At 33.2% G+C, this 18,061-nt stretch overlaps 1 protein-coding gene across 1 annotated transcript in view; it reads right to left on the minus strand.

Annotated features, from left to right (window-relative positions):
- Positions 1 to 2,409: 2,409 nt before the first annotated feature.
- The window catches only part of LOC133184567 (proto-oncogene tyrosine-protein kinase receptor Ret-like), a 35,023-nt gene continuing 19,371 nt past the window's right edge, over positions 2,410 to 18,061 (minus strand). Inside the window, exons 7-21 of the mRNA XM_061319656.1 lie at positions 16,452 to 16,559; positions 14,844 to 15,066; positions 13,654 to 13,866; positions 13,119 to 13,370; positions 12,266 to 12,546; positions 9,073 to 9,226; positions 8,733 to 8,840; positions 8,160 to 8,386; positions 7,805 to 7,927; positions 6,684 to 6,754; positions 6,006 to 6,046; positions 5,799 to 5,895; positions 4,283 to 4,382; positions 4,079 to 4,151; positions 2,410 to 3,987 (exon numbers count right to left, since the gene is read on the minus strand). Of these exons, the coding sequence (XP_061175640.1) occupies positions 3,701 to 3,987; positions 4,079 to 4,151; positions 4,283 to 4,382; positions 5,799 to 5,895; positions 6,006 to 6,046; positions 6,684 to 6,754; positions 7,805 to 7,927; positions 8,160 to 8,386; positions 8,733 to 8,840; positions 9,073 to 9,226; positions 12,266 to 12,546; positions 13,119 to 13,370; positions 13,654 to 13,866; positions 14,844 to 15,066; positions 16,452 to 16,559 (2,358 nt within the window). The 3' untranslated portion in view covers positions 2,410 to 3,700. The remainder of the gene's footprint in view (positions 3,988 to 4,078; positions 4,152 to 4,282; positions 4,383 to 5,798; positions 5,896 to 6,005; positions 6,047 to 6,683; positions 6,755 to 7,804; positions 7,928 to 8,159; positions 8,387 to 8,732; positions 8,841 to 9,072; positions 9,227 to 12,265; positions 12,547 to 13,118; positions 13,371 to 13,653; positions 13,867 to 14,843; positions 15,067 to 16,451; positions 16,560 to 18,061) is intronic.

An 18,061-nucleotide genomic window follows, 5' to 3' on the forward strand; every position in this document is an offset into this window, starting at 1 on the left:
AACTAAAATTTGATTTTTCATCCTTCGAAAATGAATTGTAGTATAAGTTGGATTCCCAGACAGATTCAAAAGTCAAAACACCAAGTTCTTCTTAGATACAGTCATAATAATGAGCATGAGAAATAAAGACGATATTGTTACAAGCCTTGTCTCCTGGGACTATAACATACATGTATATTGTTCATGTAGTCTTTCCAATTCTTGTATTACCTCCGATTTAGTGAAGGATAGTATAAGGTGCGCATATTGCTTTTTAACTTTCTAACACGATTCTTTAATATATTTCTAAAAGCTCCCGTTCCGACAAAGTATTTAGTTCTTCCTCTTCAAATTTATCCCAACGTCTAGCATAATATTCGACAGAATTCATATTAGAAATGAAGTTCTGTTGCCAATTAAAAGATCAGGGCACAGTATATCTAGGACCTTTAAAGATGATTGCTTGTAGGTCGTTATTTTCAACTACATGTATATAGTACTGTAACAACATATTTGAGAAGTGGTGTTAATCAAATGTGGATACTTAAAAACTCCAATGAACATTTAGAAAATTTGAAATCACGAAATTTTACCAAAATCAGTAGCATCAAAATGTGTGACTTTTCAACACTTCATACAACCATTCCGCACGATAAATAAAGTTCAGGCTTTTTGATATCATAGACAGCTGCTTTTCTAATAAAAAAAAAAGTAACTCGTAAATTTACATATCTTGTCATTGGTCATCAACAAAATTATTTTAAAAAAACATTCTGATTGTACACAAGTACTCCGAAGTTAATATTGATACAAAGATGCTTGAGTTTCTGATTGACAGTATCTGTAAATGTATGTTTTGGACATCAAGTCTTCCTGTTGGAATTCCCATGGGTAATAATTGCACCCAGTTATTAACAGACCTATTTTGTATTCATATGAAGTTTTTGATGGAGCAGAATTTAATCAAATCTTCTGCATGAAAAGAATAAATCTCTTGCTGTGGCCTTCAATTCGACATTTAGAAATACCGGCGATGTTTTATCAATTAACAATATTTATTTTCATTCCTACATGTACGTTGATTTAAAATATCCATTTGAACTGGAAATGAAAGACAACATGAGTTTGACACCTCTGTTACAGATTTGGATATCTAGAAAAGGCCCATAATGACAAACTAACAACAAAACTTTATGATATTCGTGATGAGTTCGACTTTTCTATCGTCAATTTTCTTTATATATGTTGCAATACACAATTATCACCTGCATAGTTGATTCAATACGCAAAAATGTTTTATATTTGAGAATTTCTAAAACGAGGCAGGCTATTGACATATTAGTTGATGATACAATGATATCAACAGTCTCGTACGCGTTGAAGTCAACTATTCGCAAATTCTATGGTATGTACAATGAACTTGTTAGCTAACACAACTACCGTTCGAATTTTTCATACAAACTGTTAGGCCATTATTTTCACACTGAATTATGCCTGATCATGACAAGGAGCACACGGCGGATGTGACAGTCAACAGGGGATGTACTCCTCCATGGCACCTGATCCCACCTCTGTTGTTTTAAGAGATCCGTGTTTACTCTGCCCCCGATTTGTTTTGTTCCAATGGACCTTTGAGTTTGATTACTGTTCGTCATCTTTCATTTGTATGGATTAAAGAGACATATTGACTGCATATAATGTTTAATGCCTTCTAGGACCTATAAGTATCTGCTTGGTAAATGAAGAAAGTAAAAACCGTTATAACTTACGTAACAGTTTCCGGTACACCCTTTAAGCTAATATAACATGTACAAGACTGTATATGTATGAATTTAGTATAAAATGCTGCCTTTTTCACATAAGAAAATTCATAACAAAACACCGATTGCGTTCAATATTTTTTTTTCTTTACAAGATCTACTCGCATTACTTTGATTTCATTTCGTCAGTTGATTTACATCTTCCTCTTGTGCATGCAAGGGTCAATGTCTTGCTTTCATAAAAATCCTTTTCGTTCTTGAGCAAAACAAAATCTATTTTATGACCACAAACTTGATCGGATAAACTCCTTGAGTCAAATGTAAGCTCTAAATGATTACCAAGAATTTTATACCATAATCCTGACCTTTGATCTATAACATCTCATTTTACAATATAAAGGCCGAAGGGCTCATATTCCTCGTGCGCCAGATTTGCCTACAAGTTATATCCAGGAGTATTCAGATGTTTAATATGAATTAAGTTTTCTCTTTAATATTATCCTTAAAACTCTATTCTTTTCTCAAGTAGAATAAATTCAAGATGTTAGATATTTAAAATTTCTTTTCATATTAATAATAAAACTCTAATTGGAAGACAAAAGAAGACATACACACATCCCTCACCAAATTCAGAAACAAAAATTCTTATATTAAAGCAAAATCACCAAGATAAAACAATTCAGAATTTTTATTTTTCATATAATCAGCATCAGAATGGTAACACTTAGATTCATTTTAACAGTAAATGTCATATTTGATAATGTCGCAAAGTTATCACGACTAATAATGCATATACAGCAAGCATGTCGAACTCACAGGAAACAACATACAAAAAACATGTTAAAGAACAAGAGAGGATAATAACCGGATATCCAATGAAAATTTTTAAATATTGAGATCACGTGAATATCCTCCATTAATCTCAACGCAAGGAGTAGAGATGATGCATTATCAATTACAAATATGATTGGGGAAGCATCATGTTAAACCTACATAAAAAGTCACTATGCAGTTGGAAGTTACTTAGACAAAAGACTTTCAAAATTACTTTTCAAAAAAAGTAAGAATATGCAGACACAATTGGACAAGTTGGGTAAAATGAGCTTATCCAGTTACTGTATCAATGATAGTACATGTATTCATCATATATTTTCACTCTTTTGAATTACATGCACTACATGTAAGTATTACCCTCATATGAATATTTTTTTTTCATTTTAAACCAATACACCTAGAAAAGATTATAAAGATATCAAAAAATATGTTTTTTAGAGAGACAGAGAAAATTCAAGAACTAATGAGAAAAACTTTCTGTACATTTGACTACAGAATAAAGTTACAGGTCCCAAGAGATGTGGACTGAACTAGCTGTAATGGACGCTCGGTAGACATCCAATCCTTGTCCATCAACTACTTGTGCAAATCAATGAATGTTGTAAAGGGGCAAAAAGTTTCTTTGTCAAAGATAGATATTTATTTTCTTTCTTGGTCGGAATGCATCAGTGTGTCATTTTATATATCTTGGTATTGGTATTCTAGTTTGAATCAGAATAAGAATTAAGTTCTCAAATGTGTTTAAAATATGTTCATGTTAATGAAAAAGGACAAAGGTCCAATTTAAAAAAAATACATAGTAGTTTATAAAAAGGGGGCAAATGATGTTAAAGAACCGATTTAGCTATAATTTTATTTTGATAGAGCTCTGTTTATGGACAAGATTTTTTAGCATGCGATCAGCAGCGGATAACGATAATATCACGAAAAACAAAGCAATATAATATTACATCCTTTAAACCACTCATATGTACATCAACTGCCGGTTAATGAACCTTCTCTGATTTACAAGCTTCTCTTATCAAACCCAGATGACTCAAAACATGTGATACTTGTATCTATCCAATATTAGAAAAATTTCCGGGAAAACTGAACATGTTCAGTGCGGGTAGATCCTCAGAATACCACTACGCCACAGCTTGGAACGGTTGCTTTAAGGCAACATCTTCGTCTTCACTTTCCAATGAATTTGAGAAAACAGCCGTTCGGCACTCTAACAATAAAGCTATATTTTCTCCGTCATTTTGAACACCACTCTCAGGACTAGATTCACACTGTTGCACGGTACACCTTTCTAGTGTCATATCATTCCGGGATGCCGGTGTTAAGTACGGATTTCCGGATCCGGTATCGTCTTTACCAGATATATTAAATGCTTTTCTTTCCGTGGAATTTTTACCATCTCGTCTGTTTTCTAAGATATATGTTTTAGATTTAAATGAAGATAAATTCTAACTTTTCTTTAATTGACAGAATGACATGGAAATAAAGAATAAAGTAATTACCATTTGAATCTGGACATCTATCAAAAAGATCTGTATCAACATTTTCGAATCCTCCAGTAAGCTCTAAGTATTCCTTCAATTGAAATAAAACGGGGCAGCTCATTAAGTAAATCTCATGCAGACTAGCTTTTTTTAAAATGATTTTTTCTTTTTTTTCCTTTCTTTCTTTCTTTTTTTTTTTTAAAATAAAGTAAAAAATCTTACAGTTCTTTGTTGGAGCATTCCGTCAAAAATGGCAGTTAAATTGGAAAACACAGGTCGCTCAGTTGGGTCTGCTTTCCAACATTTCTGCATTACTGCATACCTAAAATATTTGATTAAAGAATTATTTTCTTTTGATTAAGAATAAATTGCTTTAAAATCACAAACTAGAGTTAGTGAGAGAAGTTAGAATAGTTAGTCAATATGCGACATTGTTACATGTAAACTTTCAATAAAATAATAAAATACACCATTAAACATAGGAATTACGGGAAGTCGGTATCCCTTCTACAAAGATATACCCAAACATTCAAGCAACATAACATGTGTTTTTACTTGAAATCAAGCTCACAGAAAGCGAATTCAAGTTTTATAACAGGACCATGCAATATTAATGCATCCATTTCTGAATCAAATTTAAGATTTAGTACAAGAAGTCGGAATATCTAAGAATATGATTTTTTTTTTGTGTTGGCCCAGGGGTACATGTAATTTTAGAACAAACTATGCTTGCTAAGAGGGGCACATGTACTTTGTTAATAAAAAACTTTGTTCGATGAGACTTTTAAGTCTTTGATTTATAAATATTCAAATTTAGTCAATTTTAACAAAAGATACAGTACCTTTCTCTTTATCGTTTAGCCTCACTCATGTATACATATCTTTGCACTACAAGTACTAGTCATACAATATATAAATTCCTCATGCAAATACTTGGGAGAAATGAGTAAAATTTTTGTTACTGAAATATATTTTTAGATCGAAAAAATGCTTTAAAAATATTTCTATCTCCAAAAAATTGGTTGATAATGTCAGATAAGTGCACTCTTGATCTATTTAGACAGTATTGAGGGCGATAATGATCTGGCTAAAAAGAAAGCTAATAGGGACAGGATCTCTAACAAATGCTCATTGTTCTTCAGATAATGGGTCATACACTTATCTTTAACAATCGTTAGCCTAATATCTCAAAAGGACTCCATTAAGCAAGAAGGAATATATTCCTGATATTTGTATATGTCACTTGATTTCACAATAATATTTATATAGGGAGTTAATAATCAAATTTGTTTCTGTTTTGACAACGATTATATTTTTGCGGTGCTAGAAAAAAAATATAAGCAATTAATTTCTTAAAAATGCAATTTAAACGTGGAACAAACCATAGTAATAAACGAGAAAGGACACTTCAGGTTAATTTCTGCGCAAATTAGAGCTTAAATATAAGCGTAAGCATCACGGAAACATTTGCAGTCATTATATAATGCATAGACTTAAATTTAAACGTGTGTAAGAGATATACCTGTAATATGACACCAAGAATTCTGTCCTCATAATAGTTTTTGGACATAAAATTAATTTTAAAAGAGTATTTTGGTTGCATTTTTACGTAATATTTATAGTTGTGATAAAATCAAAAATAGGCACATAATGCATCATTTTATCAATTGTTGTATTTCTGTTTGGTCGCTCCATTTACAAGTACTTAACAGGTGAAACTAACGTCTTTACAACTCACAGTTCATCAGAGCATCCCTCCGGCCGATCCATCCTATAGCCTGCTATCAGTAGGTTATACAGTCTCTCTGGTGGAACACCGGGATAAGGTGGGGCCCCTGAAAACGGCAGGTTTTTCTCTGATACTTTCGCATAACTATATACCATTTTACATACGTTATAAATACATGTTTTATGTTTATAGCTTATTCAACCGCAATATAAATACCTAATGTGACAATTTCCCACAACACTATGCCAAATGACCATCTGAAAATAGAATATATTGGATTCTCATTCATTAAAAGCTAAGGCCATTCCAAGTTTTTTCTCCGTTTAGCGTCCACCCATCTTTTAAAAACCCACCTACCTATTCGCAAAAAACACACAAACCAAAAAATAAAACACGGACTTCACAGTAATAAAGATGACATCATTCAAAGAATTTGATTTCATGAATCTATTTTTCTCATAGAAATATCTTTTGTTTTGTAAAATCAAGGTATTAAATGCTTGAAATATACATAATATGACATACTAGAGAGAAATATTTAAAGAACTTGACAAATTTCCGAGATTTTGACCAAAATAATCAATTTTAGGACTCCTGATTTTGTATGTTTTTTCTTAAATGGGGTGCCTAAAACCAAGGTGCACGCGGACGCTAAACATAGAAAAAACTTGGAATGGCCTAATATATACAAACACAGAAATAGGTTTTTCTACAGAGTCACAATAGCTGACATTTCTGCTACAGCTAGGAGCAAAACATATCAATTCCTTCAATATCAAGTTGACCGTTAAAAGGAATATAAGTAAGGGAGAAAAAATCCTCAATATTTTAACTTTCATTTTTTTCAAAGTGAAATATACTCTACAGAAATCAAATATATATTGGATTACTTACACGTCGCTCTGTGTGGTATATATTTGGGCATACAAAGATTCAGGGGCCAGCCATTTAACAGGTATCCTTCCCTGTATGACAGATATAAGAGTTATCATTCTTGTAACTGCTTCCTTCTCCGAACTATTGATTTAAAACACCAAGTGTGCAAAGGCACTTATAAAGACAACACTGGCGATCGAAATGACTTTATCCATTAACTGATATTTTTTCATTAATGGTTGTAATACTAGGTTATTCATCAATTTCTGCATATCTTTAATTTTATCAACTACTTCGAGAAGGCCCCTAGCTGTCTATTAAATTTTTTTTGTGCACTCCTGGAAGGTTAATATCCAAAGTTAATAAGATACCATAGACATTAATGTTGTGAATTTGCAAGTACAGATCAACAACAAGACTTTTACTGGCTTTTGGTAGAGCATTTAGTTATTTACCGAACAAAGTATTTCTAATTTTAGAGGCTTCATGTACTAATTGCTAGTAAAAAAGCTACGTACATGTTACTAAGATACGTACACATTGCAATCCCAATTTGTTTTGAATTATGTGTGTGGAGGTAAATTTTTAAATACACAATAATTATCTTCCATATTGTAAATTTTGTATTTCCTTCCATACAGTAAATTAAAATTTACAGCAGGATACTTCATTTTTCCAATTTTCCAAGAAAGATTGTGACTTGGTATACCAGGTCAGCCTTTGGATTTTATGAAGGTTTTAGTTCAGTTTCTAAGAGATGGATACTCTACAATGTAATGCATGCATAAACTGTATTTAATTGTAGTTTCTCGTCTGATGTTTTGTTTTGTTTTGTTTTTTTTGGCGGGGGGTGGGGGTGGATTAGGTTGGGTTGTATGGTTGTTTTGCTATGTTGTTCTAATTGTTTGATTTGTTTTTTGCAGAGAATACCAGTGACTTTAAGGTTAATATTAAGCAAATGAAATATTTTTCATGTTCTTATAATTTGAATTAAAAAAAATTGAATTTAAAAATTTATTCTTGTCGTAATATGACTACATGTATCAAAAAACTGAAAAAGAAAGAAGGTAACTATTAGTATAAATTTTAGCAGAATGAATTTTCTAGGTTTGCAAAAAAATCTATTTTATCTTACTCACTTTACTTCTTTTGAGATAGGTATCGGCTTCATACACATCTCTAGTAAGACCAAAATCAGAGATTTTCAATACTTTCCCGGTACCAACCAAGACGTTCCTTGCAGCTAAATCCCGATGTACAAGCTTCAATGAGAAAAATGTAAGGTTCATAAAAAACACATGGATAAAAGTAAGAAATATTAAGAATTTAAGAAACAATCAAGGAAGTCATGAACTAGGTATGCTTATCCTGAGGGGTAAATTTTCTTCAGATTGGTCTTTGATAAGAATTTTATTTATATTTTATGCGTTTGTGCCTGTGTTTTTCCGTATTACCTAATTCAACAAAATGAAAGTGACAACTATCGTCTGCTACCTTGATCTCACTGAGATATTGCATTCCTTTTGAGATCTGCCAAGCAAACGACAAAAGATCTCTGATATTCAATAATTCCGGCTCTGTGGAATCCCCGCTCTCTGACTGGAACCGGAAGTATCGTCTGCTCCTATGATTTATGTAACCGTTCTCCTCCAACCTTGAGTTCCTGAGATACTGAAGAAGTGAACCGTGTTCACAGTACTCGACTATCACGTAGAATGGACCTGTTGTATAAAATGAGTAAAGTGAACCTTAATTTGCTTCCTCTATTCACTATGCCATAATTTGTAATGGGTGTGTATATAGTATATCAAAGACCTAACAGTGAAATATTACAACCGAATAAGTAGTTTTAAATGTTATGTTTTGGATTTCAGGATGAAAAACTTTAAATGTGCTTTGAAATTTTAGAAAACGTAAAATATTAATTTCTTTATCTAAGAATCTATGATATCAGATTCATAATAATTACTGTGATTGTAACAAATCAGCAACTTATTTTGAGCATCTGAAAAATCTTTTCAGGTCCTTCTAATTGAGATGAAGAGAGAAATAACTCGAATTGAGTACCGTTTCTGGTGCAGGCGCCCAGTAGTTTTATGACATTAGGGTGGTCGATGTCCTTCAAAAGATTGTATTCTGACAATAAATCCTGTAGCTCACCATTGGAATCGCAATCTGGATGAAAGTTTTTAGTCATGAAACGTCACGATGGCAAATAGAGGGAAAACAAATTAAAGCTTCTTCTTTCACTCCAAGAAATAAATTAAAAACAACAAAATATTTTAAAATATGATATCAGATTATTCGTCTTTTCTTAATGATTGACATAGTAAACTTAACCAAATAAAACCTTTAATATGTTGTTAATGGACTGCTGTATTTCTCAGCGTTATTGTCTGGTCCTTACTTTTCAGCATCTTGACAGCTACACATTTATAGTCTTCACGACCATCCATTCCATAAGCTTTAGCCTTGACAACACGTCCAAACTCTCCTTCCCCCACGGTCTCGTCTAGTATTAATTTATCACGAGGAAATTCCCATTTATGATCTTCACCAGCCTGAAGATACAGTAAAGAACATTATGTCGCTCCTGTGAGTAACATTTAATAAATAAGTCCAAGAATGAGACGATCTGGATAATGTTAACTATTGCAATGCGAGGCAAGTAGTTCATTTGTATGCTCAGTTGACGGTTTTTCAATGCCTCAAGAGTAAGATCTTAACTGTTGTGGTGGAGAATTTCCTCCTAGGTATTCAATAATTCCCTTTTTCTTTATAACAAAACTGGTATTCTATATTCCCTCAAGATAGTTTCTCAGCATTTTGTGAAAGATCATTTCGAAGTTTTGTTTGCTAGCAATTTGTACCGCATAACAAGTTTTCCCTGATACAAACAATTTATCGTATTAATTTTATAAACCAATGCAAAAACATGAAAATGTTTTTAAAAAATTCAAAGTAGCATTATTTTATATACCTGGAATTGAATAGATATTAGATCTATTTGTCATGTTATCAATAAGAATTTGTGGTCATTTTTAATGTTTAAAATTACTCTTGTTCTTGAAACTGACTTTAAAAAGATTTCCTTTTCAGTATTAGATTAATATTGAAATCTATGTAAAACAATAATTAAAAAAAAAAAAAACGTCGGCTTTTCACTGCACCGAAGGAATAGTAAATTCGATGCACTAAAAGCAAACTTATTTACAAACTTAACAACTATGCAATAAGAAATGAGATAGAACACATGTTCTCAACGATAAATTTCTCCTCGCATTGAATGTGTTGGCACAGCTTCATCTGGAACTTGCTGCAGAGTAAACTTCATTTGAAGAAAGTCTAGAGTTATCTTGCTCCAGTGTATCTTATGGCTGATCAAGACAATATGGATTTCTACATTTTGGAAAGATAACCATTTACAAGCAAACCAGAGACCAAGACCACTGTTTTGTTTTAAACCAACTGAAAGATCAACAGAAATCAGTAGTCATCTACGACAAGGAAAACCAATGGTGCCCTCGACTATCACAAGCCGAAACATTATTAAAGAGGCAACTTTGCAGGGAATGCAACTAAGTGAAAGTTAAGTATTAGCAGTAGTAGAGCTGCTTGTCTAGTACAATCATGAAACCATCTGAGACTTTTCAAAGCTGAGTGGGCATGCTACGAGACTCTTATGACACAGAAAGATTGGCAAACAAGGTAAGCATTGCAGATCATAATCCCACTGAACAAATTTTGGATTTGAGTATAAAGAACGCCACATCTATTCCTTTGCGAAGTAATATCCAAGAAAAATAAAGCTCTGTGCAAAAAGTGTGGCAAGTAATCAAGGAATTATCCAAAGTTTGAATAATTTGGCATTGCTTAGTAGTTGCAAGGAGGTGGTCATACTTTCAACAAATGATCATGTGATAATTGGTTAGGAGGTATGAGAGTCTTTCCTTTAAAAGCATGCGAGATATTTTAACTGCAATTTATGTTACTTCTGAATAATACATGATCTTTGAATAAAGGCCTATGAAAACTTTTCATTTTTTAACTTTAAGAAATATCTAATGAACAGATTTAAGTATTGAATGTACTATTTCTGTAAACATTCTAAATTTCTTTTTTATGAACCTCTACTTAGCATGCAGTTAACGACTTGACAAAGATTTTTTTTTCCAATGTGCATAATCATCAAGGTTTATCTGGTTTATCTAACTTATTATCAATATTTATTTAAAATAAGAATTAATGACAAAATAAATTGATTTATTCAGCATAAATCGGTTGTAAACGTGAAAGACTTTTAGTCGTCTTTGAGAACCTTTAATCCTGCTGGAAGGTTGAGGAGACACATACTATGCACTGCTTCTAAATAATCACAGTTTTCCGTTATGCAACGAATAATTTCAAAAGGTACTTGGGTCTGACAAACTAAAAATGGATATATCTAATCGATTTATGGCTCCTCGTACCTAATCTCTGTATTTTAATTTGTCACAGCGAAGTTATTGTAGAGGTTAATCAATGATTATTAATATTTTGTTATAGAAAATTCTATTCTAACACTCTTCAGATACTTATTTTGAGTCCTTGTTTGAAATCTGAGGCAAAACTATTCATTTTTTGCGATAATATCCGAAGGAGAAAATCGTTCCCGTAACACAAGTGCCTTTTACTTCTCAAAAGTAAAGTATTCCTTAACAACTTTTAAATATAGAAGTATTGACAAGTTTTGATTAATGTACCAGGACTTTGGGGACACGAAGGTCATGTTCTTTGTGTTTTCAAGATTAAATGGGAAATACAATAATAATTATATATGTGGCGAAACTGGCTTGCTTTATTATGTACCCACATTTTATATGTCTAATGTTGTAGAACTTGAATCTCTGCTTTGTACTTAAACTTCAAAGCAATGTAACCTTCAAACTCGTCCTACGTGAAAGTGAGCAGGTACAAAGATGATTCTTTATAATTAATATTTGATTTCACTTCGTTGATAGAAAATGATCAGTTTCTAGATCTAAATGATATCAACATACATGACACGTACTCCCCATCCCCCTTTGCTATCCATATGACATGACACTTTTCTTTTTTTTTTATATTCAAATAAAAAAATACTGAGCTGGTAAACATTTATACGATACCGTCACAAAACAAACATTTTTTTGACGGAATGTTTATTTTATTTCCCCATATCGGCGATATTTTTCAAAAGTAAGGTCGTCTTAAATACTAATTAATCAATGGAAACATTGTTTCAAAAATAAGATTTTATAGATTTAATTTTGTGTCGTTAATATTTTTGATCAATGAAATAGAAACCCCACAAAATTATCACGATCTTTACCAAATCCCACAATAATCACATAAAGTCGTATGTTTGTCAGCCAATGTTGTAGAAATTAAGTTTCGAGGCATATTCATCGTTAATCGAGCGTTAACCAAACTATTGATTCACTAATAACTAATCTTGCTACATTGACGCGGCTTTTATCATAAAAGATATAAATTTCCATACCTAAGCTTTTTTTATTTACAAATGTGCAAATATGAAATAAAAAAATCGGTCAAATGACTACCCAAGGCACAACACATACCGTGCTATAATCTGGTGATCGTTTTGGGGACCATTGCGGAGATGTATGGGGAATCCGATAATCCTCGTGATATTCTGAAGGGACACCGGAAATTGATACAGTACTGCCCACGTGTTTCAAAGGTTGACCCTTTTGACAATGAATCCGCCTCAGCCGCCATGTTAGAACTATGACGCAGACGATGGCGCCCACACAACCTGTGACGGCCGCTATGGTGGTGCGGCAGTGCCAGTCACACCCTATACCCGAGTCCCTCCGTGACTGTGCTGTGGAAGATGAGACTACAAAAAATGCTATCTTTTATAGCTCACCTGAGCCGAAGGCTCAGGTGAGCTTTTCTGATCAAAGAGTGCCCGGCGTCCGTCTGTCGTCTGTAAACTTTTCACATTTTCGACTTCTTTTCAAGAGCCACTGGGCCAATTTCAACCAAACTTGCCTAAACCATCTTTGGGTGACGAAAATTTATGTTTTTTCACAGGAAGTGCCATGCCCTCTTTCAAGGGGAGATAATTAAGAGTTCGTGAAAATTTGGTGGCATCTTTTAAAAATCTTCTCAAGAACCACTAAGCAAGAATTAAAATTCTTCTGTTTAAGAACAGCAAAGCCATGATTAGTAATAATAATATGGAAGCATCCTGAGTTAGTGCAAATTTAAGTTTGTCCCCACCCCCCTATTCAATACCGAACTCCTAGCCAGTGTGCTCAGGTGAACAATATGGCCCTTGGGCCTCTTCTTTTATATTGGGAGACGCACATTCACTGAAAGTGAATGACCGAACTTGACACTGGAATTATTTTTTGATATTATATGGAATAATTAGGTTTACTGTTATTCTTATTGTTTGACTGATACCTTTTGGTGTAAAAGGATAGTCTGAGAATTCTTGTCGCCATGTTGTAGTTTCAATGTTATTTTTTCTAACTGGTCGTTTCTCCTCGACTTTTAACGTTATATGGGAAGTTGGAATGAACTTCTGAAATGAGGATGGTCTAAAACATGAGCACTCTCCGGCGTAGTTACACCAACAAGGACTGGTTCCGGAGTCAATGCCCCGAGGGGGAGAGTAGTCCGTGTTAAGAGCCCCCTCTCCTCGTATCGTCGATGCTGTAATAGGTTGAATTTGAAATCTTAGAATTTTTTGTTCTCTGTTTTCATATTTGGAATTACTTCATTGATAAAACATAATAATATATTACCTATCAATGAGTTACTTTGTTTCTTTTTAGTATCCCCATTTGTCGCCCCCCCCCCCCTAAAATGACCCCCCCCCCTTGAAAAGCACTAAAAGTAATGTCATAAAATTTATTAAAAGTTTCTAACTAACTAGGTGTGGAAAAAAATTCTGAATATCCAGAGCTGTTAAACATTTAGATGTAATTAATCTTACTAGTACAGTCTTGTGGACAAATGAGAATATCTAGAGCTTCTCTATCATCACACATATGGTCTGTACACGTTTGTAGATCCGATACACAAGTAGAAAACTTCCGAGAATAACTTCTCTCGTCTCCAGATCGCCAGCGACATCTTCCATCCACAGAACCAAGGCCGCAACCCGAGTTACACGACATCTCATCCATGTAACTTGCACATGTTACATCTGGAATGATACAGTTTTACATTTAACCAGAAGTCTCTAACGAGACTGAAGCTCTACTGATGTGTACTCGGTAGACCTTAGTATAGTGTTCGTTTACCAAGTCTTAATGACATTGGAACAAAACTGTAGAGGAGTTGCGTTTTGAAAGAATTTCATAGAAATTTCTAATTTTAGTAACCATAGTAACATCGTTGTCAAAAAATAAAAATTAATGTATCTTATCTGTTATGCGATATCTTAACCGCGGTATCTTGGTACAGTGTACTTGTGTACCAAGTCCTATTGAAATTGGACCAAAACTGTATGAAGAGTATCGTTTTAAAAGAAAGTTCTATTTTTAGTAACCATGGGAACACCAATTGTCGAAATAAAAAATATCGATAATCAGAATTACGTTTCTGAATAGTGTACTTGTGTATCAAGTCTTATTGAAATTGGACCAAAACTGTAAGTATAGCGTTTTGAATGAATTTCACAGAAATTTCTTTTTTTAGTTACCATGGCAACATCGTTTGCCGAAATCAAAATCTGATATATAAAAAAATGTTTCTTAGTATGTACCTGTGTATATCAACTTATTTAAGTTAGACCAAAACTGTAGAAGGAGTAACGTTTTGAAAAACATTGATTACGGGCTGACAGACGGACGGGCGAAGACACTTTACTATCTTATAAACACTTTCGGTCTTTGACCAGTAGAGCTTATAAAATTGTGAAATCCAACTCTCTTAATCATAAAGCTAAGATTGAATGCCAAATTTAGATTAGATATACTAAACTGAGCAAATTCATTAGCAACATGCGTTCAGTATTCTGAAATTGGCAACAAAAGATTTATATATCCTAATTTGATACATATTTTTATTCTATTACAAAGTTGTCGAATTGGAAATGAATAAAAATCCTAGAAAGGAATATCATTTAAAATTGCAAATAAATGTCGAATGTTCATTGAAAACATCAACAGAAACACTTACTACATAAATTGTCGTCTACATGATGGAGGGGGCCTTCTATATTCACCACTAGCGTGATAGTATGTGCATGATTAATCGTCAAGTTTACTTGGGAGTTTAATTTACGTAATAACGTAACGTCATCTACATAAACTATCCCGGAAGAAAACGTGACGTGAAAAGCACGACTAGAATCTCGAGATAAAGCAAAAGCGTCCTTCTCATCATTCGGGAAATCATATACCTGCAAATATAGCAAAATTATAAATGTAATTATAGCAGCTACATGTTCAAGTGTTACTTTTAATGTGTTTTATAACCTACACGTGTATAGGTCCCATCCTATCCCGAAGGCCATGATTTGAACAATTTACAATCTACACTATCTCAGGAAGCATTCACGTGCATGTTCACCTTTTCTGATCCAGCGGTTCTAGAGAACAAGATTTTTAAAGATTTTTCCCATATATCTCAATGAAAGACTTTGATTTCCTATCGTGATCCCACCCTAACATGGGGACATAATTTGATTCATTTACAATCTACATTACCTCAGGAAGCTTCCAAATAAGTTTCATCTTTTTTGTCCAGAGGTTATTGAGAAAATCTTTCCAATACGTATATTTCAAGGTAAAACTTTGATTCCCCAATGTGGCCCCACCCTACCCCAAAGGCCATAATTTGTACAATGCAACCTACACTAGCTCAGGAAGCTTTCACATAAGCTTCATCATTTCTGGTCCAGTGGTTCTTGAGAAGATTTTTAAAGATTTTTCCTATACACTTAAATTTTAAATTTGATTCCCTATTCTGGTCCCACTCTACCCCCCAGGGGTGGGGAGGGGGCATGCCTTGAACAATTTATAATCTACATTACCTCAAAAAGCTTTCATATAAGTTTCATCTTTTCTAGCCCAGTGGTTTTTGAGAAGATTTTTTAACGAACCCATACCACCCAATTTTGCTTATCTTGATTGCCTTATCTTTGGATGGGGGAGGGGAAATGATGCTCAGATGAGCTAAAAAAAATAATAAAAGGAAGAAAGAGTTTTTAGGTACTTGTTTTGCGTCAGCCAAATTAAAAAAAAGTCCAACAGTAACAAAAAGAATCAAACTAAAATGAATAAAGAGGTTTTATGGTTCAGAAATACGATGATATACCCAAACACACATGTATTCAGCGCTCTATAACCGAAAATAAAATTAATTTTTAAAGAAAGAGTTTACACAGTTTTGTCCATTTCCCAATCCTTATTGAATTTATACAATAAAATCTGTTCAATTAAAACTCTCGAGGTATATTATTCATATTTAAACGAACGATTTGACTATCTTTTTAACAATAACAATTTGTGTTCAAAACAATTTTTGAAAAAAGTAAAATATCTTGTTAAATATTACTTGATGAAAATTATATTTGCTTTTCTAAATTTCTTTGGGGCTTCATAAAGCTTTTTGCACAATGGAGCAGAACAGAAATTATAACTCTGGTTCATTGATAAAAGACACGAATTTGCCAAGAAATACATGTAGCCCCAAAGTATTTGTTTCTATTAAACATACCTCTATCACAATTATTTCAAGTTTTATACATGGCTAGTATAAGTACTTGGTCTGTATTGGAATTACCTTTGCATATCTAGAGGCCATTCTCGAAATCCTGGTGTAAAAGATGACGGTCGACTCCTTCATTGTTTTTCGAGATTTCTCCGATGGAATAATAATGGTGAGAATTGCCTAAAAATAAAATAATGTTTCTTTTATTCATTCTACGATTAACTTGTTAAATTATGTAAATTAGCTAGTCTAAGGTGACATAAGATTTTAACTTGTGCTGATGTTATCAAAATACTCTGTTCCATCAACTTCTCAATTTTTTTTTCAAATATAATAATCACTTGAAATTTCATTCTCAGCATTAGTACTGATTAACAAGAGTTTTCGGCTGAAGAAATTTTGATCTACATCTTTAAACGTGTTTCAAGTTAATTGAATATCAAGATATGATAATCTTTCCAATAAAGAAAGTTAAACGTATCTCCTTATTCAAGTAAATATCTTTCCAACAGAAAGATAACCTTTTTCCTATAAATATATGCCCCCTTTTCAAAACTAGATTTTTTTTCCACAAGGAAAATCCTTTGAGGGAAATGTTTTCACCAAATTACATTAAAAGAGATACTTTTCAGTAATAAACAGATATGTCCATATGTATTTTACCAAATTATATTTCTAGAGCAAACAAGATGTGTTTGTGAAACACTGATGCCCCCGTATGGCAGCTTATGGTGAAGGTTAAAGTTTCTCAAATGCAAGTCAAACTCCAGGTCAAGAGATCAAAAATGTTGGTACCCAAAGAAAGGTCTTGTCTCAAAGAAATACACTTGTGAAATATGAAAGCCCTAGCACCAACTGTTGAAAAGTTATGGCGAAGGTTAGTTTTTTTAAAAGTAAGTAAAACGTCAAAGTCAAGGTCAAATGGTGCCCAAGGGAAGGTCTTGTCACAAGTGATACACATTTTCATGAAATGTGAAAGCCCTAGAACCAAACGTTCAAATGTTATGGCCAAGGTTAAAGTTTTTCCAAAGTAGGTCTAACTCCAAGGTCAAAGGGTCAAAGTTGTTGGTATCCAAAGGAAGGTCTTGTCACAAGGAATGCACATGTGAAGTATGAAAGCCCTAGCACCAACTGTTTAAAAGTTATGGTCAAGATTAAGGGTTTTTTTTTCAAAAGTAGGTCAATTTCAAGAGTCAAGGTCATAGGGTCAAAGATGTTAGTATCCAAGGAAGGTCTTGTCACAAGGAATATACATGTGAATTATGAAAACCCTAGCTCTAACTTTTAAAAAGTTATGGCCAAGGTTAAAGTTTTTTTTTCAAAATAAAAGTAGGTCAAACTCTAAGGTTAAGGTCAAAAGGTCAAAGTTGTTGGTATCCAAGCAAAGGTCTTTTCAAAAGGCATACACATGTGAAGTACGAAAGCCGTAGCTCTAACTGTTCAAAAGTTAAGGCCAAGGTTACAGTTTATTTAGAAGTAGATCAAACTCCAAGGTCAAGGTTAAAGGGTCAAAGTTGTTGGTATTCAAAGAAAGGTCTTATCACAATAAATAAACATGTACAGTTTGAAAGCCCAAGCACCAATTGTTCAAAAGTTATGGCTAAGGTTAAAGTCTCATAAAACTTTGCAAAAGTGGGTGAAACTCCAAGGTCAAGGTCAAAAGATCAAATATGATGTGGTAG

The sequence above is a fragment of the Saccostrea echinata genome, unplaced genomic scaffold (assembly GCF_033153115.1).
Source record: "Saccostrea echinata isolate AGI-Se365-2 ecotype Australia unplaced genomic scaffold, CSIRO_AGI_Sech_v1 ptg000010l, whole genome shotgun sequence".
NCBI classification, from domain to species: Eukaryota; Metazoa; Mollusca; class Bivalvia; order Ostreida; family Ostreidae; genus Saccostrea; species Saccostrea echinata.